Source organism: Corvus hawaiiensis, chromosome 1, assembly GCF_020740725.1.
Source record: "Corvus hawaiiensis isolate bCorHaw1 chromosome 1, bCorHaw1.pri.cur, whole genome shotgun sequence".
Classification (NCBI taxonomy): domain Eukaryota; kingdom Metazoa; phylum Chordata; class Aves; order Passeriformes; family Corvidae; genus Corvus; species Corvus hawaiiensis.
This window is the reverse complement of record NC_063213.1, coordinates 37989377-38016999: the sequence shown is the minus strand read 5'-3', so window position 1 is coordinate 38016999 and position 27623 is coordinate 37989377. Positions and strand designations below refer to the sequence as shown.

Sequence of the window (27623 nt, the reverse complement as noted above, 5' to 3'; positions counted from 1 at the left end):
AAAATAACGTGTGGGCTGGACAAAGCACTATCAAGGAAACGCCTTGATCTTGAACTGTGGCCGCCAGATCACAGAGCATCTTGAGGGAGGACATCAGGTTCCCATCCGATTGCTGCTTTTAGTAAATGGTCCCAGAATATCCCATTACAGAGAGAGGGTGCACACAGCTACCACAGGCATTAGCTGACTACTCAACTATGTCCCTGCAACATATAAAAATCAAATGACAAAGGAGATGATGAAAGAGAAACAATAAAAAAGAAATTAAAGCTGACTGGTATCTTAATCTACAGTAAATTGCCTTGTGCTGTCCTGATGAGCTAGGTAGGGGTGTTGGTACTAAATAAGAAAATTAACCCTGCTCTTTTTATTTAATCTCAGTGTTAAAAACCGTTCCATGTTGCCATTGCAGCCTTTACATTTGGCACAAACTTGGGTCACTCTCACTTTTCTGAAATCTTATTATCTGTTAAAATCTAAGAGAAGTTTACAAAGCGGATAAGCAGCTCAATTTCAGGCATGTTGGGGGTGTCTGTAGTTAGCACAGTTCACAGCACAGACATTTAAACCTGTGCTCTTTTGGTAAATACGTTAGGAAAAGCAAAAGGGTTAAAAATCATTAACTAAAATATGGAGCCACACAATAGCCAAAAGCTATGGAAATAGAAGATCACAGAAGAGACCCTTTCAGAATATAAAAGCTGGCAAGAAAATATTAAATTTCAGGTCTACTAAATAAAATATCTTCTAAAGGTTTTTCGTCTTAAAGACATTGCTGAGATCACAATCAATCAGTCTGGCTACTTAGATGCAGCGCCCCATCGGAGGATTTAGCAAAAATGAAGTACTAAATTATTCAGCATTTAAGCAATTGTGTAAGGAATATGTAGCTGAAAAGGATAAACTGCAAAACAAGATTATTTCCCCATTACATCAGTATATACTGTAGTTTTAACAGGGCTTTCCAGGGGGATACGTAGACATTTTTTCCATGCACAGAATTGAGACCCCAGCTTTTGATCTTGTATTTTAAAGTCAGATTACTCTAGTATTTATATGTAGCTGAAAAGGATCACCTTTCTCTCTCAACGTTTAAAATTAACATTTTTACTGTATTTACAGCCATGTTTTCTCTTTCTCAGCTAGGCTACCTTTTTTATAAAAATACCCAAAAAAACCTCCTGCGCTTTTCTATTAAAAATTTGCGTAATGTTAAGCTTATAAAGAAAGACTAGGAGTCCCATCTTTGTATATACATACTACACACATACCATACATGAATATGTCCAGGGAGTCACAGAGACAACACTTTTCAGACAAAGACAATATATTTTCAGAAAGACAACTGGAAATTACTGTTTAAAAATTTCAGTTTCCTCAGAACGATTTTTCTAGCAGTCATGTACACAAACCAGATGAGATTTACATTTTCCATTAAGAGTTCTGATGAATTTTGGATATGCTTTGATACATCAGCTCTAGTCTTCTGGAAGACTTTTCCTTTTTAAGTCTTCAAGATTCATTATCAACCTTTGAATGTCTTACAAAACATGAATACAAGCCTCCTGGTGCTGGAGACCGTATCCCAGCAATTAATAGCCGTAAGAACAACAACAAATGTGCATTATTGCATGCAATTTCATGCAATTTTCATACACAGCTGTTAAAACATAGGCAGGAGTTCTGTAACACTGCAATTCACAAACAACCGATACTGTAAAATGTTACGCCAACACCTGACAAAATGGAAAGTGTTGTTTGCCAGTACCTGCATCTCAAGGACACAGTATTTAACAGCATCAAAATAACTTGTTAAGGTGATAAATTTTGTCTCAAGTCCCCATCTCTTTTATTTTAGCATTGAATTTCCTTCTGGCAGCTGCACTAAAATACTAAACCACTCTCAGAGGCTGAATGACACGATCTGGGCATCACGGCTTATTGACTCATGATGGATAACCAACACACATTTCAATTCTTTGATCAGTGGTAGGGTTTCTTACTTACCTTTCAAATGTATGGTGCAAATTTCCGAACAGTAGAAAACCTCAAATCTAAGCCAAACAATAATGATTAAAACAGCAAGACACCAAATCCACCTAATTTAATATTAGGATTTGTTTTTAAGGAGGATGCTTCTTGAAACTTCATATGGAACGTTTTTAGTTGTTGGTCACAGAGCAAGCAGGACTTTGTACTGGATAAAACTACAGTAGATGTTAGTAATCATTCAAATCTATTTCCACAATGAGGTGACCACACTGTCTGTTGAGTTTGAGGTGTTCTGCACTATTTAAAAACACAAGAGTTTCAAATCATTATCTGTTTCCACCCTGCCATAGTGGCAAAAGATTTTCAGAGTTCTAACCCCTATTTTTTCCCTGCCATATATAAAGTGTTAGAAATCAAAATGTAATTCTGACAGATTTAACCCATATATATTTACCTAAATGGATAATTCTGTTACTTTGGTGATAGTTTTCAAAATAAATCAAACATGACCAAATAAACACCTACAACATGCACCTTTTTACCCCACTGTTTTCCTAAGTATCTTAAAGAATGTAAAGAGGCCCATATGTTTGTAAAGGCAACTTGATCATTCAGCAGCAAAACCGTCTTACAGAAAGTGCACTGTAAAATAACACTGTTGAGACAGACCTTACACTGCTGAATTACTGACCTATACTCAACCTTCATTTTTATATTGCTCAACTTCTGAGCAGTTTTAGAGATTGTATAATGCATCTCCTTCAAAACTCAGGAAAACAAAACCTAACAGAGGAGGGGAGGCCCACCGCCATGGCATGTGAGCTAACCACCTCCCTGGTGGGAGGGTTGCAGGACCGGAACGCTGGTTAATTGCACAGACCCAAGACCCTAGCCTGGAGGAAACCATCAGGCAAGCAAGCTGCCATGCCACCCTTTGAGGGGTGACACATTCTGCCAGAGGATTTTGGCTATTTTCCCTTAGAAGGAATGGTGAGAATCTTCAGATGCATCCCAGACTAGCAATGTTTTACAGCAACTACTTCACTGCTTCTACTTTTAAGCTCAGCCCCAGTTCCCCTTATCAAGCTTTGCCTTCTCCAACTCCCATTCCAGGTCAGGGTCTCCATTACTTGTGGAAACATCCCATACTCTATTTCATAAAGGCTCTTTATGTCTTCTTCTCCCGCCAGTTTCAGTTGTCTGTTCTGTGCCGCGAAGAGAAGGTGCAGTCACTGGTTTCAGTGACATTGGTGTCAGTCCTCACAGGATCACATCAGGCTTGTTTGCATCCACTCACCTTCCCTCAGACCTTTTATCATCTCCTCTACAATCAAAGTGGACAGCTGCTTCCTCCCTCAAGCTCCAGAAGGAGTCATTCAACTCACGCAAGAAAAAACCCCACTACTATAGTCTTTTTATTCCCAAAGATATCCTACTTCAAAGAGCTGAATGAGGGAATATTGCTAAGCTACAGTGGGTGGGACTGGCTCACTAGCTTAGCACAGCTGGGTCACAGAGTATCAGCAGTGCTAGATGGACTGAGGGAGAGGTCATGTGCCATGGAAGTTAATTTAGAAGAAACGGTCAATTGATCTTCAAAACCTCTCCATGCATTGCTGGTAAATCCCCTGGATTGCAGGCCTGAGGAAGTCACAGCTTCTGTCTTGACGTTTTAGAACAGTCCTTTCTGAGATCACAGTGGGGGTTTTTGCTTTAAGTTTGACATCTTAATAAACAACTTGATACTGAGCCTTCTAACAGGAGAAAACAGAGAACCACACCAATTGCCCTGCTCAATACAAATAAAAATACAAGGCAAGTAAGCATTTGACAATTCCTTTTCTTTTTGCCAGTTATGGTAAATTCAAATCCAGAAATGTTAAGCAGTTGGTCTTTCTCAAATGATATTTTGCGAAGTAGTAATCCAAATATCAAAATGCATCTTGGCATGTATTACAATGAAAAAGTGTTGACATGCTTTCACACTTTATTTCATTTTTTTCCAAAGAATAAAGTACCAGTAAGGATCCACATGTTTGCCATACTGCAAACTCCTTGCTCTTACTGAGAAGTACTTACTCCTGCAGACAATCCCACACAGATCAGTGCTTCCTTCCCATAGATGTCACATTAAACTACTCAGGTTTTAAGGGTTGTGTATGGGATTTGCAATCTGTTATAGTGTAAGTAAAGAAGATTGTCTGTATTTATGGAGCAAATGCCAGAAAACAAGAAGAGATTGATGTCTGCTTTAAAGTAACCACAGACAGTATAACTGGCATATTTTGGAATTCTAAGGCAACAATGTTGGACCAGCATGTGAAATTCTGCTGTAGACACCAATGTACTGCTTTCTTCTGCAAAGGAGAAATATTCTGATGTTTTTTCCCTTGGTTTTTTTTCTAATTCAGTGATAAGCAGCAATATGAAATGCCAGCATTGCCACCAGATAACTTCTGTACTTAACTTCTGCCTTCAATGAACCCCTTAAGATGGCATGTAATGTCCGGCTGGAGTAGCACACTCTTTATTTCAGATGATCTATCCGGCAATATTCATGTATATTAAAAATACACATGCACATTTTTGCAGAGTTGCAATTTAATGTATTTTCAGAATTCACTACAAAAATGCTGTTTCACAACTGTAACCATACACTGGGACTCCTACAGTAGTATGAATAATGTACAGATTCTTTCCCAGGACTACCAATACTGTGCATTGTGCAAATTGTCTAGGACTGCAATCCTTCCTCAGCAGCAGCCGGAAGAAAATTTGTGAGCTGAATACTGATATCAAAATTCAGATTTAAATAATTTACTCTTAAAAACATTCATATTTATAACCTCTTACAGAAAATAAAACAATTTATCTGATTATCAGATACATCCCTCAGTTTTTCCAGTTCCAAGGTATACACAGGTCTCCATCCTGCAGCACAGAGTAGAAATGGGAAATGCAAAGGTGCATGCCTTGTAGGTAGGGCAACGATTCCTCCAGCAGCCGCTTACAGCAATCTATCATCTGTGCACTGGAAACACTGGGTTCCTTATACAGCCGATCCAAAGAAAATCTTTCCGTGGAAGTATCGATGAGCTCTCTCTCTGTAATCATCATCCTGGCAAATGGAGACAACACACAGCGACAAAATTACAACTTCATCTCTTAAAACCCCCACCTTAAAATAAGCATTTCAATGTATACTGAATATCTATTCAAACAAGAAATATTGAAGTAAGTAGATTATATGCATGTAAACAAAGGTGTCAATTCATGTACAGCTATGGTAGAGCTGAGATTTTTGTGCAGGTTGTTGCATGTGTCTATCTCAGAAGTCAGAGTGAACGTTCTTCCATGACTGTGGGCACCGCATGCCCATGGAGTCACATTTCAAAGCCTGTGCCACGACATCGTTTTGCTCACTAAGTAACTGGGAAAAACACAAAAATAAAAATCCTGTAAGGCTCCCTTTTTAATGTAAGGAATGAAAATACTTACATAACATTGGAAGTTTAAGTTTATGCACAAAATCATCTTCATAATTACTCTTAGTTACACCAGTACTCTGTATGTCATCAAAACCAACAACTGGTAAGTACAGTAAACTGATGCATATTAAGTGTGCTAGTAACTTCCCAGTTGCAGAATTTTGTTGATCTGCTTGGACCCAATGATCTTAAAGGTCTTTTCCAACCTAAACGATTCTATGAATTTTGAATCCGAAGTTTACGGACAACTTTTTCCTCACTCCAGAGAAATAAGACACCACGTGGCAAACTCAAACTACTCAGAAGCAAAGTTAATGTGTAGATTTAATTAAGTCACTGGAGCTGTGACTGATCAACTAATGAAGAGACAGTTCAGGTTCAGCCAGCCCCACTAGCTCAGGCACTGTGCCACATGAACACAGCTGCATTTCCAAGCCAGCCTGGCTGCAGACACAGCACCACTGCTGCCCTGCAACACAGACCTTGTGCTAGACAGGGGAGGAGCTACAAAGCAGCAGCAGCACTGGGACGTTAATCAGCCCAAGCTAAGCACGACAGCTACTCAGACCATTTGCCTCACATGAAAACGCTACCGTAGGGCCTTGCCACCACTCTCTCCAGAGCTCAGGATGGGACCTCTGTGCCTCTGTGTACTTGCATGGCACTGAGCTCTGCTGAGGCACTCAGATCACTGCACAAGAGCCCAGCCCACTCTGGCAGTCAGCAATGAGCTGAGCCAGTGAGTTAACCAGAGCGAGCCTGTCCTCTCTACGGAACATTTCCAAATGACCTTCCCGAGTGCATTCGCAAATACCTACGCACCAAGATTTCCTGTTCTGTGAAATCTTAGGCTCCCTCGAAGGAATTCCAGTTAGCTGGAGAATTGCAGGTTTGTTTTCAGTCACTTCCACAGGAAGGTTTACACCTTTATTACCACACAAACCTGATACTTTACAGAAGCATGGGAAGGAGAATCTTGCATTACTAGAAGACTTGACATTATCCACACAGATAACAGAACTTTCTAGAGCAGCAGAATTTGGACTTCCTTGAGCATTCAGGTTGGAATTCCAGCCATTCTATGCTGTTTACTACATGTAGAACATTCAAGTCCATGTGCAAAGTACAGCCAGTCCATCTCAAAATATTTTCTGCTGCAGTTCACCGCAACAATTTTCCTTTATCTTAAGGCCTTTTTAACCGCCACATGAGGCTAAGGAAAATCAGAAGAACAGAATGAGTTCTGTCCAAGGAAGCATTAAGTGGAAAAGGAGTTTTCAGCTTCGATAAAAGACAAGTAAAAGGAAATATGACACAGCTACAAAAAACCCCAGAGGTGATAGAGAATGACTGTTTTGTATTTCCTATCACACAAGAACAAAAGAATGACAAATGAAATCATCAGGCTGTGGGTCTATAAATCACAGAACACTTCCTCCCTCTTTCATATACACATGCCATATGTGGTTCAAATATGCAATTTGTTGCCATTGGATATTTGGAGCCACAAAATGCAAATTGGCTCAAAAAATAAGACAATTAAGAGGAAGGGAAAATAAAAAGGTCGACTGAATGCTGTTAACATGAGATAATGTTTCCAGCTTCAAGTATTTTCTCAAGTGCAGTCAGACAGAAACTGGGAAGGAGTATGGAGTAAAAAAACCCACCACATTTTTTGCCCCATCCATAAAGCCTCTCCTTAAGCTAATGGATGATGGGGACAGACATTGCGACCCAGTACAGTTGTTTACTATTTCATACAAACCAGCAATCATCCAGCACACAAGATACGCATCTTGGCTCTTACATTCTTACAACACAGCTGCTTGTACTCTGAGGGCACAGTTTTCCTGGATCAGTGTCTTTATGAAGTGTGGTAGTGTGAGGTTTTTTGGAGAGTGAGTTACCCAGATGCAAATGCATACATTTCCTACAACATCCCTCCCAAAATCTACAGACAATACTTTCCCAGCTGTCACATGTGGACAGCTACATAGAGAGCTATTCAGTAGTTGCAATTTATATGGCAAAAATCTAATTTCCAAGATGGACTAGGGTTGTTGAAAAATTCCAACAAATCATGTTTACTGAAGTCCACCTGCAAAACATATCTTTCCAAATAATGAGGTCTTAACAGAGCTAAAACCATAGTGCCTTCAGCATCTCATGCCTAAAATAACTTCACAAAAACAGATCTGGATCTATACATCATGTATACACTCGTGACAGTGTGATAGTTCAACAGCTCATTAAAAACTTTCCAAAGCAGAAAAATAAACTTGCAGTAACAACCTCTGAAAGGACAAGTACCTACCACCCACTTAACAACCCCAGTATCTCTACTTCATCCTCAAGGACACATGCAGTGTACAAGGTCAAGAAGCAGATTTACAGTTCTGATGGATATTACAAAGCATGGCCCTAATATTAAGTATGGTGCTGTGACTCCCTATTGTAAACTCTCGCATCTCACTCGCACCTGTGAGAGAATACCCACAAGGTGTTTCACTCATCATTCTTCCCAGATTTTTTTTTCTTCGCCTTGTTAGGTACAAAGTAGTATTTTTCTCAACTAAGTGACCAATAACTAGAAATAACAATTCTCTAGTTGGTCTCAGTTATTTTTATTTAGATTTCACTGCTTTTTTGTCACATTTTAATTAACATTAATAAAAATCCTTGCTTTTCTTATTCATTGAGAAGGTGTTTTCCACCTCTTAGATGGGGAACTAATCGTAAAACATATTATGCAATTTTGTCTTGTAAGCAAAGGTATTTTACTTCTGAATGAAGTACAATTGTCTCTACAAGGTGACAGAGGGTATTTTCTAGTAACTGTTTGCATTCACTAATGCTGTAATTCTTTACTTAGTAAAGCTGATGGGTAGAGCTCTATTTTAGAAACAAAAGGGGTTTTCCACCAAAACAGTATGAATACATTCTTTAAAATCCTCCTCCTTCTCCAAATAAAAACCAGGACATGCAAATATTTTTAAAGGGCTAAATGTATCGAGTCACACGAACACTTACTCCTCCTTTCTTTTCAAATTCTCTCTTGCTTCCTGTGCTTTGGCAAAAATAAACCATTGAAGAGCTGCTGGATCACAGACCGTTGGGATCATAAAGTGTCCAAATTCATGTAAGCTTGGTGCATATCTGTCACTAATGAAACATGATGAAAGTCAAGAAAAAGGTATAATTTTTGAATGCAACTATTTATCTATTTATGTAAATTACTTTCAGAAAAAATCTAAAGATAAAAGAATATAAACTAATCACAATCAGAATAATTGGTAAAAAATTATCAGGCTTGGTTCATGACACTAGAGAAATACAGTAGTAATGCTTTTTTAAAATTACATTTCAAAAGCAACTGGCAAGAATACTCAAAAAATATAAATACCAACATGACAGCACAAAACTTTTGATTTAACCCAGCACAACACTGTAAAATAGACAGAACTTTGAGTCCAATTTGAATGAAATTAAGCAGGATTTTCTTCAGTCTGATTCCTTCTTAACCCATAAAAATGCACTTAAATCCTTCAGAAACAAAAAGACTTTGACATAATGAAAATCCGAGATTATATTACTTTTCTTCTTAGTGAGAGCAATAAGCAGTGTAAGAAAAAAAAGAAAAGAGTAATTGCTCTAAAAGAAATCAACTTTCCCTGCAAATACCTACCTTTCCAGAATCATTTGCAAGCCTCGCAGACTGCGAGGATGAAAAGGTAGTCTGCTGTCACGTAGTTTATTATAGAAAGAGTTGAGAGTCTCATAGTACTCTTCTAGAGTCAACAGAGGTTGCAGCTCTTCAATATATATTACTTGGATGCCTCCCAGAAGTTGGCTTATCCGATCTTCCAAGAGCAGGAGCTTTTTTTGAAGCATATAATAATTTGGCAGTCTCTCAAAAATCTGTGCATACACATGAACAAACAGAGCTTAAAAGTTAGCTTTAATAAATTAAAAAAATAACAAGAAACTATAAAAGAGACACTTAACAATGCAAACATGGAACCCAAGGGGAAAAATTAAAATTGAAGAATACCAAAGATGAGAAAAATAAAGTATATGTGTTTTGGGACAGGATATAATGGAACAAGTTTCTAAGTATTTCCCATATTTATAACATAAAGGCACCAAAAGGACATAAAACCATAGATGGATGTCCTCTAGATATTCAGAAATTAATAGTTTCACATAAACAAAAATACATAATCTGACACCTATACAGAACATTTATCACTACAGTTATAGTGGTAGAGCTATTCCTCATACAGTAGTCACTACCTACCATCCACTCTGTTGTTATTTTAAAGCAGTTTTTCATACAAAAAAAAGCTGCTGCTGGAACAAGTCAAGTGATTTCAGAACTATCTCTTTAGAAACCCAGGAGAACAGCAGAATAGATAGTAGATAGTTCTGACAGTAGAATCAGAACAGCTTTTGGCACAATAACAGTTGGGTCAGCTTTTGCATTTGTTACAGAGAAAACCAGCAAAAATCCTTTAAATATTGTACCTCTGACCAAGCATTCTACAGACTGACTTGGACAGTATTCTACCGCTTCCTTCTTCTAGTACTTAGTAACAAAAAGTAATAGCACTTAGGATTGCTTTCTAAAATGGGGTAGAATTGGACAAACATGCTCTCTAAAAACCAACTGACTCATCCACCTCATCAAAATTTTCACTGACTTTCTGTGTAACATTTCACATGATCTTTAGTGCATTTCAAAATAAAAACCCTTTGATTTCAGGTTCAAATATATACCTCTCTTTTGTCTTCCCAAGCAAATACCATCACTACAACTAACTACACACATTACTCTATCTGCATGGCATTTTGTGTGGCTTTATGACCCCTTTGGAAAAACCTGCAGCAAAGGTTAGAAAGACGAAGCATTTATCTTTTCAAGGAAGTTAGTGTTTATTTTAATATTAATCAGAACACCTTTATTCCAACGACTGTCAACACTCTCAAATCCCAGAAAATTTTCTATTGAATTCCAGATTCTCAATTTAAGTTCTTAGTAAATCATTCACACTAACAAGCCACAGTTTGTTTTCTCCCACTCAGTAAAACATATATAGGCAAAAATTCAAACTACCACCAGAGAAAGAAGATTGAGTGTTAACTTTTCATTTTATTCACTGATTGGAATACAGAAATAGAATATTCTGATATTCTAGCAGGGTGAAATTCCCAACTATGAAATTCCACCAATAATCTCCTTTACAAAGAAATATTTTTTCATAGCTTTATCAGTAATGTTTCAGTAACCAAGATTAAAGAAAAATTCCTGAAGTGACATGTTGATATTGCCACATATTTAGTTTTTGGTCCTTTGCATACAACACTATCATTTAGGATGTCAGAAATCTTATCACTCTGAACTTTACACAAGCAGCAGCAGAACGGGCATAGTCACTAAAGATAAAATTCTGCAACATCCACATTAGCTGCCTAAAAGAACAAGATGGAGTGGTAGGGTTGGTTAGTAGTCATTGACTGAAATCATCAGTTCACAACTTCCTTTAAATCTCATATTTACAAAAGATTGGAATAAAATCCATTAGCTCTTCACGGGAATGAGCTCTTTATGGATCACAAAGTACTCTGCCAGGACTCACTGCACAGACTGGAACAGTGCATAACTAATTAGTTTTCTTTACATCTAATCAGAAGCAGTACTGACTTATTAATGAAAGCAGCAGCAAAGATCTAGCAAAGACTCTTGTTAGTAACAGCATACACAGGATTAAATTTAGAATGCAGTGTACACCATCATGCTAAACACATTAGCTAAGTGTTTGCTTTAAATTACTCATTAGTTATCTGCACCTATTAATTTTTGCTACAGTTTAAAAAAGGATGTCACAACAAGGAGTGTTATCATTTACTTTGAAATCTTCTTACTTTGGTCCAGTGATGGTGAACATCCATGGTCCCCAGCATTATGTGACCTGCTGCACTCATACCTGAGCGATCTGTAAATACCACCGTGCGTCCTAGAGATTGAACAAAGCTCTTTACTAATTTGGGTTACTGCAGTCATTCCTACAATTACTGAAGACTTAACTATGCTGCTAACATGTCACAAGCAGCGCATTTCTGCAGCACAAACACATGTTGAATAGATGCTTCTGTTATTCTCAAAATTTTGAAAGAGATTCTTGAAAAGTCCAGTTTAAGAATTTTTTTCATACAAACCTGACCCAGCATTTGCCTTCTCTCTGTTTGAACTTGATAAGAGTTTTAGTTACTCAGACTTTTTTCTGACGACTGTTTTAAAATATGAGAAAATCTCATCAGAGAGGATATCCAAATAATCTGTACGAATCCTGTATGAAGTAGGAAACACACGCTAAATGCTTGAAGCATATACAAGGTAGAAGTTGGTCAAAGAACTATTAATAAGGCCATTCAACTCTACTTCACAACTCTCTGCAACATGCAAGCTATAAGAAACACTTGCACATTATGTTTTCATTCTTTTTAAAAACAGAGACAACATAAAGCGCTAATTCTAGATGGACTTTTAGGGGGATAAATCAGTTTTGAGTCTGTTTTTTTAGCTGAGTACAAAGATGGTCAAGAAATCTTTAGGGTAATAGCACAGTCAACTATTTATCAAAATAAGCTTCCACAAAAGTCTTCAGTGTGATGTATTAATCTACAAGACAAGGCTTAAGTAGAAGCTCTTGCTCTCAGAAATCAGTTTTCCAAAACCCCAAAGAAGGAGCAACACTGGCTTCAAGGCATCTAGTTAAACCTTGTACCCAAAGGCAACATCAACTGTACTTGTAAAATTACTGACAGGTACTTATCCAGTGCATTATTAAATATCTTCAAAGATGGAGACTACAACAGGTTCACAAGACAGACTTCTCTAATGCTTTGAATCTTTAGCATGCTCAGGTAAAGAACTAATTTGAAATCTGATACAATTTAAAACTACTACTTATTGTCCTACTCACTCTTGTCTTTTGGCAAAGGATTAGGTGAACCCTCAAATGAAAGTCACTCAAAACTGAGTATCTGGAGACAGGCATAAAATGTGGAATTACAATTAGAGGAAACAGCTACTGCCACAGGTCAAACAGATGTATGAGAAGAATGGTAGGTCAGGTTTACAGAATATTTTAGTTTTTCCTGAGAAAATACCAACTTTAATACAGTTATTTTATGGAACACATGAGAAAAGAAAGCAGTACAATTTTAAAGGTATTCTAGTAAGTCCTCGCTAGGGTTAGAGACTTACTCACATTTTTGTCTTGAATTCACCATGGGCTACTATCTATTGCTACCTCCACCCTTTCAGAGGTTCAGTTTACATTTTTTACTTTCATTGCTAATATTAAGTCTGGTGCCTTCAACAGACTCCACTCGCATTTATTAAGAAGTAAACTAGAAGCTGAGTGCAGTGAATAAACTCTAAGGAAAGGTCACTTTAAAAAATACCCAGCAGCTTAAAATGTAAGTTCTCACCAGCTTTTCAGTAAGCCTGACAAGTTTGTTTTTGCAGTTATCAAAAGAATTTGTAAAAAGAATCCCTTGCAACAGAAGACCCATGCTCATTTCCGAATCAATACTATATTAGGATATACGAATCAAGCAACAGAAATACCTTTAACGTTCTTTAATATTTCAGGTCGCTGTTGGACCAATCGACCCAGACTGTGTAGCTGGCTACAGCGGTGAGCAATACCCCAGCTCCTCTGCCACCTAAATGAAAATGTAATTGAAAGCATTTAATCCTCAATATTATTTAAAAAAAAAAAAATCACAGAAGTTAAGATGCAGCTCAAAGCCTTGTAGCACAAGCAGAATAGCACCCCAAAAGTAATAAAAGCAAAGGCTACTCAAAACCTGTCCAAGTCATATGCTATTTGAACTGATAGAAAGCCTAAATAAAATTACAGTGCTTCTCAAAGTGAGTCCCAAAAAGCAAACAAAGAAAACCAAGACCAGAAAAAATAAATATAAAACCAGGTAGACAGACATAAATCTCTCCCCCAGTAAGAAGGGGGTTAGTAAGAGAACAGCAACAGACAAGCCAGTATTTGGTTTGGTCATGGAGCATGCAGTTTGTTTGGACACTGCGTAATGTTTGTCCAGAGGAGCAAATACAGTATGTAAGGACATTATCTTCTTTTCCTTTTTCTTTGGTTCCTAGCCCAAAACATTACTATGATTCCAATGGAAAGTTGCTATGTATTATTCATATTTTACAGTGGAGTAATTTTTGTTAAACCATACAGGAGCCAGGTGTTACCTTGCTGGCTTTAATACACATAGTTTTGGCATCTTTTTCATTACAGACTGATCAGACAGATTGCTAAACAAATTTCAAAAAGCATCTAAACTGTGACGTTGTCCCAGTGTATTGGAAAAAAATACACCTTTTTACAGACTTTTAGTTGATATAAAACGGTCTCAAAGTGGAAAATTCCCATTCCTTTATTGTACTGTGTCTGTGAGGAATTGAGTTAATTTTCTTCATAACACCCATATTTTTTTATTTTTTACTCTAACAGTGATCATAAAACATCAATATTTTGGCTATTCTGCAGTGCTGGCACAGCGTCCAGGTCTTCTCTTTTTCTTCCCACCCTGCCCCCCACCATCAGCAAATAGGCTGGGGTGGACAAGATGCTGGGAGGGGACACAGCCAGGATGGGTGACTCCAACTAACCAAAGGGATATTCCAGACCATATGTCATGTTCAACAGTAAATGCTCAGGGAAAGGAGAAGGAAGGCGGACCCTCATGGTTATGGTGTTTGTCTCCCCAAGTAAACATTACACATGCTGAGGCCCACTGAGGCCCAACTGTCCAGAAGGGACTAAACACCTGCCTGTCACTGGGGAACAGAGAATTAATCCCTCCTTTTGCTTTGCTTGAACTGTGCTTTGCTCCACTTCAGCTATTAAACTTCTACTTTAATTCACAAATTTTCTTGCTTGTGCTCTTTCTATTCTCTTCCTCCCATCCCACATGGGGTGTATGAGCAAGTGGCTGTGTAAGTACTCAGCTGCTGGCTAGGGTCACCCACATAATCTCTTTTAGGGAAACCTAACTGGCAAAACCTCACTCTTTGGGATGCAGAGAATGGCACTACGCCACAGCACATGTGAGGCAATTTAATCTAATACAAGTAATTCAAATAATTATTTAGTTACCTAGCAATATCACTTTGCTTTCAGCAGCACCAGACAGGAGTGGAAAAAGGTGGCCATTTCTTCAGCTGTCCTAAACTTATACATGGAATAAAGCCAGTGACCCAGTCATTTTTCAGATCTCTGTGAACACTAGCATGAGGCTCCAGAATCACAAGTAATAGTGTCCTATTAACACAGTGGCTTGTCAGGTGTCCGGCACTCACATTCCTCCCTGGATTATAACAGTGTAACTCATGGAAGATTAATAACTCTTCATGGAACACAATAATTTTAATGTATTTCAGAAGCACAAACTATTTAAGAAAATTAATATAAGCCATGAATAAAATCAAACCTACGCGTTTAATACTGAAGACTGTTTCAGAATGTTAAAAACCTTCACCACAGCACAGTTACAGAGCATTAGAAATTGTGTTCAAAAAGCCTGGCTTCAGCTTAAAGGAAACCACAGTCTTTTGCAGGGTGAAAGGACAAAAGCATGATTTTAGAAGCTCCAACTCTCTCTTTCCTGGTTAAAAAAATAGAACCTAACAGACTAGCCCTTGAAATAATCTCCCAAAGTTTATTTTTCCATTTGTGAATACCTTCGCTGCCACTTCCCCCACCCTGAATATCTCATTTCCCAACATCCTCAAAGGCACAAAATTTAAAAAAAGATAGCAAATTATTTTCTGGAAAATATTCTGAAGAATCAAGATCTCCAACTGCAATCAGATCTTTCAAACAAACGAATCTCCTCCTCCTCTGGAGAGTGAGAAACTAAACACTAGAAGAAAGAACATTTTTATTAAGCATTCACAGGATCTCATTATGTACCATGTGCAAAGTTGCATTTCACTGCTGGCCTAGTTACCTTTGTAGATATTAACTCGAATTCCGGAAATGCAGTTTTAACCAGCAAAACATCCAAACTAACACATACACACTAGATCTATTTCTGTGTCTGCCTCAGCTGGAGCCTACACTTTCAGTTACAAATAGGAGGTTGCTCGGAGCAGACTGTAACAGGAAACTTTTGTCCCAATAGAATTCTTCTAGAAAAACACTCAGTGCAGTAACACTTCTTCATATATGAAAGATAGCTGTTTTGCTGAAATAAGCTTTTAAAGTTCATAGCATAGTATTAGACAACACTTCCTTGCTTTGACTGTCTTAATCCAAGTACAACTGATCTAATTAATTACCTGATATCTGAGAGCTGGAGTTCATGAGAAAGTTCAATTTTTAAACGTTCTAATTCTTTTCTAAGCGGCAAACTCTTTTTCAGCTTTTTTACTGCACTTGCTTCATTATCATCGAGCCAGGATCTGGAAGACAAGGAAAAATACTCAACAGTAGAAGCATGCTGCTGTATGATCTACCATGTAAACAGTACAGGTAACTCAATTCTTACTGCTAATGTAAGTGTTTCAAGTCAAATTATCAGGTAAAGGGATTTTTTTAAAAATAGAGAAGATGAAATTGCTAAGTGCTTCACCCTAAGATATCTACAGAAGAAACCCTGGCACTTAATGTCTTTGGAGGGGACTAAGGAATCAATAGAGAAGATGAAATTGCTAAATGCTTCACCCTAAGATATCTACAGAGGAAACCCTGGCACTTAATGTCTTTGGAGGGGACTAAGGAATCAAACTGAATCAAAAACACTGACAATGTTAATGACAATGTTTTAAAACTGTAAGACTTGGATGTGTGTGTAAAAGGCATAAACCAACAGATCAGTGAGACTTCACGGGACATCTTCAGAACTCTGTGGTCTAATTAAAGAAGTTTCCACACATCTGCCTTTAAAAAAAACCCCAAACGAACCCAAACACAACAAAACCTAACAAGAAAACCCCAACCAAAGTGATCATAGTAGACTATCAAATATGGGAGGTGGTACTAAAGGGCTAAGTTAGGTAACTTTTACAGAGCTGACATGAACATAGATTGAACAGGTCAAAGTTTTATAGTTTTTTTGCCAATAATCACAACCAGACAAACATGACTCATTGAGTACATCTAAAATTTCAGTAGATAATTCCATTTCTAGGAAAAGATTACTATTTAAGAGATTTAGCCTTTGTTCATAGTATGAACTTATTTTCATACTCTTTTACAAACAAATAGTTCCATTCTCATTTTAATTTGAAGCAAAAAAATTCAAACTCAAGTAAAAAGGGAGGCCTGATGCCAGCTGTCTATGTATTAAAACGAGACTGTTAATACATAATTGTCCGTGGCATTCCTTGTAAATGTGTAAAAATAAGTAAAAATATTCTTGAGTACGTTAAATCTCAGTTAACTGTTTTATAAATGTGCATATTACAGTAGTTTTGTGAGGTGGTATGCAGGACAAGGGGTATACTTTGCTCTGAAGATCCTTCCAGCACAGCTCTGCATTCATTTCAAATGGCACCTAAAACTCATTGTCACAAAAAGATTTTAAAGGCCCCAAAATGCCTGTGTCCCAAAATGAGGACATACAAATTTTTTTTAAACCACCAACTTTACTACATAACTTGCTACATGTAATGCAAGTTCAGCATTTGTAACTACATTGACTTAAATATTAAGGTTTTCCTGCAGAACAACAAATGAGAAGCCCAACACTAAGATACCATGCCTATTAAAACCTTTTAACCTTAGTTTTCATGTATTATCTCCCACCCTCAACAGAATGTGATAATGAAATAGGAACAATAAAGTTAACAGTCATATAGGTTTGTGTTACAGAATTCCTGTAAGAGGTAAGGAGCTATCTGGAGCAAGTGGAACCTCTGTTTTCTTTTGAATTGCCACCAATATTCCACAAATCTGAAAAACAGGATCAACCAAAACTAGATTGACCAAACATGAATGCTGGGCAAAGAGACAAGAATGTTTCAGCTTTGCTGGCACTGTAGTTGTCCCAGGAGCTCATCTGAACTCTAATTATAAAAAGCATGGCAAAATTACATGTTGGACAATAAAGTTTTGTATTGTTCAGAATGTTTATTGCCTACCTTTAAAAAACTCAGCATTAGAGTAAGACCAATTTAGATTACAAAATTTCAGTTCAATGAAAGCATTACATACATTAAAGTTGTTTCCACTCTCTGGGCTTGCTCTAGTTCCTCCTCAGGATCCTTGAATCCAGTAAAGGAGTAATAGGTCTTATCCCATTTGATAGGTCTGTTTACTGTGCTTTTTGCTTCCTTGTGGGGCTGAGCGTTCACATTCAAACTCTGAACATGCTCTGTAGATAAACTGCAGGAGTTGAGAATATCTAATACTGTGCTCAGGAGATCCCTAGTATGTAACGTAAAACTGACTGCTCGAAACCCTGTAAAAACAAGTATTATTTAATTAAAATTATTTAAAATGCATTCCCATTTCTTTCCTCTTACACAAGAGCCTAAACAAGGCACAGATAGCTGGAAATTATGATGATGCTATTATTTCAATACTCACTGCAAAATTCACATGCAATTTAACTATGTCCAATCACTTAGCTACTGGGCCTACCTTCCCTGTTAGAAAGCAAGCTTTTGACTCAAGAGCAGAAGACAGCTTCCAGTTCAAATATTATGTTAAGTACACCAGACATAACACTACTATTTTCTTAAAAAACAGCATGATTTTGTTTCCTAGCACAAGGACACCTCACAATTTGCAGTGTTTTGACTGTCAGGATATAGAACGTAAAACTCTTCTGTTAGGTAACACATATTGGTACTGGAGACAAATATGTACAATCAAGTTAATCAATAGCAACATTTAAAATTCGGCAATATTTTTTGTATTCTCAAAGATAAGAGACAATGAAGTAAATTGGAGCTTCAGATGTTATACAGCTGCTTAGAGAGTAAGTTCTACAAGTGCCCTGACATTATGTACTACACATGAACTGCAATGAGGACAAGGACCCAACATTGCTCCACTTAAACATGGCAATGGTATTAAAAGCAAAAGTATAATCATTTACATCCACTTTTTTTACTTCCTTATACTGTAACTTGACCTCAACACTGTAATGTCTCATTCTTTCAAGGCTTTATAAAGCTTAAGATGTTTAATTACTTGGGATGGTCCCACCTGCCTGATCTAATACAGATTTTCACAGTTTGACAGGATTTTATTCAGTTGTGAAGTTATTATGACTGCACAAGGCTAAGCAATGGTCTGAAGGAATTTAAGTACAGGAAGATACATTCTACACGATATAAAAGCACCTGAAGCACTGAAGGATTCCTGAACATTAGAAGAGTTTGGTTCTCTTTCTCTTACATAAAAGGTAAGCTGAGTTGGCTTAAAGGAACGAAATCCTGGTTTCTGTAGGTTCTCCAAGTAGCCATTTAGCCTCTTCAGAGAGTTTTCATTTACTTCCTGTTTAAAAAAAAAAACAAACAAAAATTACAGATGATGAATTAGGCCATTTTTCATCTAAACCTTTTTAATCTTACATGCAGAATTAGGTTTCACAAAATTCCAGTTGCTTTTAACAAGTAGTGATACAGCTCATATTCTCAGCATTTGTAATTACCTTGCATGAATAAATTTGTATGGTGTACACACTTGTACATTTGTGTGCGTTCCAAAATGCACTGGCTTTCAAGCTTAAAGAAATTAATTTATTCAAATATAATGCACAGCATTTCAAAGGGACAAAGTAATATGTATTATAAATTAGCCTGGAAGGATTCAGTATTTTCTTTATAACGATTAGAAAATATGATTAACAAATAATGAACTTTTAAGGGACCTATCCTTGCTAAAAATTAAGGAAGTGCATCTTTTTGTTCTCTGGTACCAACGATATTGAATTCTAACATTACTTTTGTCTCTCTGGCAGCAGGAAAACTAGAAAATTTCCATCCTTGAAATATGAAATATTTACAAAGAAAGCATACAAAATATTTTTACCCTCTCTTTGGGATGCTGGCCAAAGAAATCTGGATGTACAGCAAAATAGAAAGGTCTGAGAGCATTGATGGCATCAGCGCCTGACAAAGTTCTTGACTGAAGAACGCATTGCAGCAATATCTTGTCCAGACATAACCTAACAAAGCAGTAAAATGTTTATGCATGATGCTACCAATCAAGTGACAAACTGATATAATTACATTAAAATGGGGAAGAATGGAGTAAACATTCATAGTTGCAAGTATAATAATTTAAAACTGGAGAATTTAAATTAGGAGTCTGAGTTCTGGATCTTTCCCCTTGGGATTAACAAAGCTGTGTTTTCACAGCAGCAATCCAACAGGTTTGAAGAATGGTGGATGCTAATGGTTTAATAAGACATGTAAATAAGTATGGTAACTTCTCTCTCCTTTCTCAAATATGCCTCACATAAAAATTCCCCAGTCAAGTAGTTCAAACTGCAAATACTGGCTTTAGTGGTATTTTTCATAGACATTGCTGAAGCTGCTTTTAAAAGTCAACCCTTATATATCTTTGAACCTCCAAGTTAAAAAGCCAAACACAGTATTTTCCAAGCAGTACCAAAAGAATCTTAAATTTTACCCAGGAATAATAAACCCAATTAAGTGAAAAAAAAGTTCTGCATTAGATTGTGAGTTCCATACTTGTGTCCAGTAAAAAAAAAAAAAAAAAAAAAAAAAAATCTACTTTCCCAAACATATTCTTTTATAGAAAACATCAAGTAAAAAGACAATACTTTTTGTCTTCTCATCTTCACTAAATTACGAGAAACAAGGACTTAAAGAAAATTACTGGTAGGAGAAGAAAACTGTTTTACCTAAGATCAGAAGGAAAAGTTAAGTTGAAGAAGTTCTAGAAAGTTCAGAAAGTGCAAATTATTGAATACCTGCAATTATGTGGAAATTGAACAACAGTTCTGTAACAAGTACACTTGTGTAACAGAAGACTGAAATGGAAAGAGAAACCAAGTCCTTCATTACAGACCACCAAAATATCCTGCCATAGCTCAAAGGTAATATTCAGGTTTAGCAAACTAAGTACCAAGAGAGTATACACAAAAGCAGCAAGAAAATGTGAACTGGAAAATATACAACAACAGGTTTCTCCTTCAGCTGATTTCACAAGCTAACAAATTCAACAGGCCTCTTTCTGTGATTAACATTAATTTTAGTTTGCAAATCATAAGGGCAGGGACTCTGCTCTGTTAAGAAGTACAATGCCGTTCCACTCCTCACAGTATCATTCAAACTGCAACCCCTAAACAGGAAAATATACAGCAGATTAGAGACAAAGCTGCTTCCAATTCACATAGAACTAGTAACTGTATTAATAATAGTTTGCAGGACTGTTCTACAGAGAGCTCTTTGTCCAGCATCCTAGACCAAATAATCATCCTGGACACAGAAACATGTGAGACTTTCCTGACTGCTGTCATTAATTTAAAAATATTTTTAAAATCCCCAAATTTGTCCTCAGACAATATGCAGAATGTTTTATTTTGGCAAATGATAAATGACAACATTTGAGTTGTCAAGCAGAAGCAGTGACCCTTAGTTTACCTTTTTTCTGTCAACCTTCCCAACTCTTCAGTTAGAAACATGAAAGCAGGTAAGACTAATGCTTTCTGCCTAAGAGGTGGGCAAATATTTAATTACCAGGTCTTAAAAGTCAGCTTGCTGAAAACAGAAGTTATTGTAGAAAAGTGGGACAACAAACCATGATATAAGGCTGATGAAATTCCAAATCTGCTATGACTTCAATAAAAAAAGTGAAAATGTATTACTGGCAAACACTTCTACTTCCTTCTTGGCTGCATCTCAGAGACTCTAAGACTAAGACTAGTCATGACTACAGCCCATGATCCTACTCAAACCTGCAGGAGATGGTGAAGTATCACAGCAATATAATGTTTTTAGGGAGAGTGAAAGCTCTTAATGACAAAATCATGTCACAGTTGCTCAGTAATGCAGCAAGAACACCTCTACTGGACTAGACAGGGAGCAAAGCACTCTGGATAGAAGTCCACTTTGTCAGATGCTTTACCATTCTGGGTCTGGAAACACCAAAATAATTGTCTTGCTGAGAAAAAAAATAGCAAATTTTTCTCTTTTTTGGGTAGCAAGTGGACACAAAACAGTAAAAGGAAAAAATAATTCCAGCAAAGGAAAAAGTAAACTAACCAGTTACCCTTCTAATTGCAGATTACTGCCATGCAAGAAATTCACATCCTCCCAGACCAAGCTGCTAGAAGGAAGAGGAGCTCAGTTCTCTGTTCACCTTATTTGTACACCATTTCCCACATCCACTCTCAAGCTACACTGCATGATGTTTCCAGTAGTTCAGAAAAAAAGTTTCACCATAACTGGAAGCCATTAATCATACTTCTGAGTTTATTAATTATAAAGTTCCATCTGTTAGTCTACATGAAAAATGGCCAAGGATGGCTAACTTTAGTTCCCTTGTTTTGTATCTAAACAACACTGTCATGCTAGTAGGAAGGCTCAGGATTCCAGCCAAAGTCTATTTTGAACTTGCTTAAAAGAGAAGTGCTCAAAGGCCAAAATTAGTCTGCGTGACAGAAGGAAGAATTCATTCACTGAAGGTGAAAGACAGAACTCTGAGGCATCTTTTAACTGAAGTGACGAAGTAAGTGAATTAAAATGGATTTAGAGAGAGAAAATGCAAGAAAGATGTTTATGACTTCACTCACAAGGAGCAAAGATTGTTCCAAGAGCTTCATTTAGATCTGAAGAGCAGAGAAAGGCTTTGTATTAAAACCAAGGTCACAACCACTTTGAGGACAGTGTCTCCATGAAAGACATGAAACACAATCTCCACTAGAACACATTATGCAATCACACTCTAAGACTGATTTAATTTATTGATTAAATAATTCCCTTCAGCTTTCTTTTTCTTCACATCTCTCCAAAGTTCAACTTTTTGGCGTAGAGCTTTGGCACTGAAAAGCTCTGTTACATTAAGTTCATAGTTGTTGGGGTCCCTCCCCTGCCATGGAGCCCTGGGAGAGGGGCCCTGAGGGCACAGACACGGGGTTTCCCTGCCCCTGCTCAGCCTCGTTCCCATTGGTTGGTTTGTGTTCCCTGCGCGGGCAGAAGGACCCTTGGTCCCGTGACTGGAACAGTTCCTCGGCAGAGCTCCGGCCATGCAGCTGGAGAAATAAACATCTCTGAAACAGCTATCAAGAATCCATCTGCCCATATATATTTCCTTTCCATGGGACTCCTGGTTTGATATATGCGTGTTGCAGTATCCCCACTGCAACATAATGGTGGAGAATTGTGAGTAGAACGATCCCTGGTCCCTAAGCGACTGATTTATGTGAGTAAACCCTGGAAACTTTGGATTCCTCTTCTTGGTTTTGTTTTGCTGTTCCATATCTAAACTATGGAGGAACCGTGGGAAGACTCTTGGCTCTCAGAGCCGCATATGGACATTTATCTTAAACTTAAAATGATTCTTGAACAACGATTTGTAAATTTTAGCTTGATTCAAGCTCAAAAAGAACTGAAACACTTCCTGGCATGGTTGTTTAAGAACTTTTTCTATGTTTCTTGGGATTTAATTCTTACGAAGGGCTTTTGGAAAACCGTTTGGACACAGTTAATACTGGAGTCAAAATATATGCCGATGGAAGAATATTTTCGTGAATATTATTTAGTTACCGAGACTGTTGAGCAATGTCAGCTGTGTCCTGGCGAAGGGAAGCCTGGCGCAGGGACCGTGCGGCCCAGGCCATGTGCACCGAGCGCTCTGCGAGCAGCAGCGAGGCAGTTCCCGCGCGCGGGCGGAGCCACGCGAGCCGCAGTGTCGGTGCCGGAGCGAGGCGCGGCGGGACCCGGCGGTACCCGCCCGGCCCCGCACAGCGCGTGGTGGAGCGAGCCCCGGGAACGCCCGGCCGAGAGGGGCGGTGCGTGGGCGGCGGCTGGCAGCGGTAGAACGGAGCTGTGCCCAGCCGAAACGTGCGCTGGGGCAGGGCGCGGGGGGGTCATCGCTCGGGGGCCCGGCCGAGACGTGGGTGCAGCGCCCGGCAGCGGCAGCAAAGCAGCGACCAGAGGAGGCGACGCACGGAGAACTGAGCGGCGTGGCCCGGCCCGGCCCACGCAGCCCCGAACGCGACCCCGGGAAAAGCGCGCAGGCACCAGCAGCCCCGACAACTCCAACACGGGAGCGACCGAAAGAGAGAGCAAAGACGCAGCGAGACAGAAAACAGCAGCCACTCGGAAAAAGGAAAAGATCATAGTAACTAAGATCTTAGGGATAGTAAAATGGTATAATGTTAAGCAAAATTATGGTTTTATAATAAGGTGTGACAACCAGCAAGACATATTCGTGCATAGAACTGCTATTAAAAAGAATAACCCTGAAAAATGCATCCCAAGCTTGGGAGATGGAGAGGTAGTGGAATTCAAAATTATACGAGGTAGAAAAGGGTTACAAGCATCGCAGGTCACTGGGCCTGATGGTGTTTCTGTGAAAGGCAGTATATATGCAAAAAATCGTAGTCATGTTAGACAATATCTCCATTGTAAGCCCCCCCTACAGTCTCCCTTTCCTAATCCCACCTTTCCCTTTTACCCTATGTCCTATTACCCCCAGTGGATTCCCAATCCGTTTTTTCATCCATGGTTTTCCTCACAAAACCATGCTTTTGCCAATTGTTTCCCCAAAAATCCCTTTCCAATGCCGAGTGAGGGATGAAAAGGGGGAGGGAAGAAATTAAACCCTCTCCTGCCTCAGTTTCCCCACAAAGCATGCTCAGAGAGTTCTGTCTCCCTTCTGTCAGCCCTAAGATGTTCCACAGAATCTGTTTGGACATTTAAAGACTCAGGAGGGTGGCTTGTTTTGTTTTGAAACTGTTCTTGTTATGTTTATCCAGTTGTTTTCATTCTCCTTTTATTAAAATAAAACGGGTGAGGTGTTGGGGTCCCTCCCCTGCCATGTAGCCCTGGGAGAGGGGCCCTGAGGGCACAGACACGGGGTTTCCCTGCCCCTGCTCAGCCTCGTTCCCATTGGTTGGTTTGTGTTCCCTGCGCGGGCAGAAGGACCCTTGGTCCCGTGACTGGAACAGTTCCTGGGCAGAGCTCCGGCCATGCGGCTGGAGAAATAAACATCTCTCTGAAACAGCTATCAAGAATCCATCTGCCCATATATATTTCCTTTCCACGGGACTCCTGGTTTGATATATGCGTGTTGCAGTATCCCCACTGCAACACATAGTTACAGACATATTCACACATTTTGAAACATTAAGCTTTAATAACTCAATAATGCAATAATACATTGAATATCATATTCATGTTTCTCATAATTAAGCCATTTAAAACCCCTCATTTTGTTGAGAGCCTTTTTAATGTCTCACTTGAGGACAGGCATATGGCTTTGGAGGATTATCAACTGTGGATGCTCTGCTGAAAGCTTCAAGCTGTAAAGATGAGAATGTCAAAGAAATAAGCATGAAACAAAAATACCAAACCAGTTTCACAAATATGCAAGTCATAAGCAAACACTGAAACATATGCTAAAGGTAAATTAGGTCCGTAACATGCCATACCTTCTCACGGTTCTCAAGCAGCAAAACATTTCAGCAACTCAGTAGTTGAGCCAAATTTCAGCCATCCACTAACTCACTTCAAAAAAAGGAGAAGAAAATCCCTTTCAGAAATGGACATGGGTATTTTCCCCTGTTACTTACCAGTGCATTTTCTAAACCCTAGCTGATAACTTTTAAAGTCACAACAGTAATATAAAATTGAGCAACCAAATATAAAACCTAAAGCTTTGTGTAAGAATCTTTCTGTTTCCTCTACTAACAGTGAGTCTTGCCAATATTAAGAGTTATTACCATATCTTGATTTGAGAATGAACATTTAAAGGTACTCCAGTTAGGGAAAAAGAACTCCTAAGAATTTTAAAAGCAAAAAAATAGAAGCTTTAAGCACTAACACATGGAATTTCATGTAAATTTTTAGTAAGTCCTACACTCAAACAAATATTAATACTTTAAAACACATGTGCCAACTACTTTATGGAAGGGTAATATAAAACCAGAGGGAAAATCACTGTCATACAACAGTGCCTGGGAATCTTTCTCAAAGGTTTGCTGACATTCATAAAAATGAATTAGCAGTTCTTACCAGTAACTTCTGCACTAGGCAACTGTAGGCGAGAGTTTTCCAACAGGAGACAAACCACTTGGCATGTCAGAGTGCAAACATACAGCTAATTATTAGAGATTATGAGGTAAGCTCCCTATTGGCAACGTTTTCAATCTTTTTTTTTAAATACGCTTTGCACTTTTCAGAAGAACATGCCTGCTACGTATGCTGTTTCAAAGCACCTGAGATGAACAGCTATCAGAGGAACATCGTCCGTGTTCCAATACGGCATGACACTTCCTATGCCTACTTTGCAAAGCACTTGAAGTTTTAGAAGTGCGTATTACTAATACAAATATACTTAACCAAGAACCTAAATTTTTACTAGAGGCAGATAGTGGGAGGAAAAAAAATACTGAGCTAAAATAGCCCTAAAACATTCGATAATTTTTGTTTTCTGATTTTCAGCTAGGTGGGCAAAACAGCAACCATATCATTTTCACTGTCTATAACAATAGTCCTAATCATAAATTAAGTTAAATACATTAACAAGCTCTCTGGTCATAAAACCAGTTTTCCCTCACTGTAATTTTAGCTTCAGGCATTTGGGTAGAGGATGGAAAAAACTCAACAATCTCGCTTAATCCGCGGTGACACTTTATATAACCAGACAAAAGCATCATTGTTTCTTGCTTTAAATGCTCTATTAACTGCTTGGAAATTGGTACGCCGCTTAACTGAAAAACAAAACCTCCTGGTTTAGACTAAATTTCACCTGCCCCCACCTCAAAGACAAACCCACTGAAACATAACAAAATATGAATTATGTTGCAGAAGCCTTTGGCACCACGACGTCGCACATCGCTGCCACCTCCCCGCTCAGCCCGCCCTTGTCTATTTCAGGTGTTTACCTACACTTGAGGCAGCACGGAGAAAACAGCGTGAAAATCAACAAGATGACAGGGCTCAGAAAATAAGCTCGGGAAAACGTGACTCGCTTACTGCTTGAAAGCAAATAAGCTGCACTGGTCCGACCATTAACAGTTTTAACTACTGAAAACAGAGCCCCGGTAGAATTCGCTTTAAGATCCACTAAAGGCAAGGTCTTCCCAGAGGGCGGCAGAGCTGACCGCGATCCGGCTCACGGGCCTTTCGCACCCTCAGGAACAAGGCGTGCGGTAAGGAGCCGCCGATGCCGGGCCGAGCCGGGCCGGGCAGCGCCGAACCGAGCTGAGCTCGGCCGAGACCCGGGGCTGCGCGTGCCCGCGCGCACGTACCGCCACGCGCGTGCCAGCGCAGAGGCAGCCCCCGGCCCCGGCCCCGGCCCCGGCCCCCGCCCCGCCGGCGGGCACCGAGCGACGCAGCCCGGCCGGCTTCAAAGCAGACCCCCCCCCCCCGCACCGCCCGGGCTCGGCCGCGCACCGTCCTTCGGCCACCGTCCCAGCGGACCCCCCGCGCAGGTGGGCGGTGGGCCGCGCTTCCTTTCCTCATGCCCTCCCCTCGCGGAGAGGCGCGCCGAGGCCCCCAGCCCGGCCCCGCTTACCGCCGCGGCCGGACGGCACCCGCCGGGGCTCGGCCCCATCGCCCCCGCCTACGGCCCCGGAGGGGGCGGGCCCGGGGGATTCCCGCCGGGGGCGGGCCCGGCGCGCGCCTGCGCTCCCGCCCCCTGGTGGCTCCTCCGCTGAGCGGCCGCTCGGGGCGGGCGGGGCTCCCCCCGCCCGGGCCTCGCCCCCGGCGTCAGCCGCGCTCCCCGCAGAGCCCGCCCCCCAGGGCCGCCTGAGGGAAGCGACTCCTGCGCAGTCCAGAGGCTGCCGCGGCCGTCAGACCCGGGACGTCTGCAACGGTTCCTCAGGGATACAGAAGGGAAAACTCGACACAAGAAATGCCTACCCTTTTGCAGAGATGATGGGAGCAATTTAGCCAAATGCTTG

At 39.5% G+C, this 27623-nt stretch overlaps 1 protein-coding gene across 3 annotated transcripts; it reads right to left on the bottom strand.

The window, feature by feature from the left end:
- Positions 1-1309: 1309 nt before the first annotated feature.
- TCAIM (T cell activation inhibitor, mitochondrial) lies at positions 1310-27311 on the bottom strand. Of its 3 annotated transcripts, none has more exons than XM_048301196.1 (11): positions 27236-27311; positions 25149-25224; positions 19556-19691; positions 18865-19018; positions 17729-17975; positions 15853-15975; positions 13114-13211; positions 11403-11494; positions 9166-9398; positions 8511-8642; positions 1310-5110 (listed from the first exon to the last, which is right to left on the bottom strand). In XM_048301196.1, exons 2-11 carry the CDS (start codon positions 25175-25177, stop codon positions 4885-4887), a joined length of 1470 nt encoding a protein of 489 aa, XP_048157153.1. In that variant the 5' UTR covers positions 25178-25224; positions 27236-27311; the 3' UTR covers positions 1310-4884. The 3 variants fall into 3 exon arrangements, with proteins under 3 accessions (XP_048157153.1, XP_048157172.1, XP_048157163.1); XM_048301215.1 differs by lacking the exon at positions 27236-27311 and adding an exon at positions 27115-27229; XM_048301206.1 differs by lacking the exon at positions 27236-27311 and adding an exon at positions 26604-26946.
- Between the last annotated feature and the right edge of the window lie 312 nt (positions 27312-27623).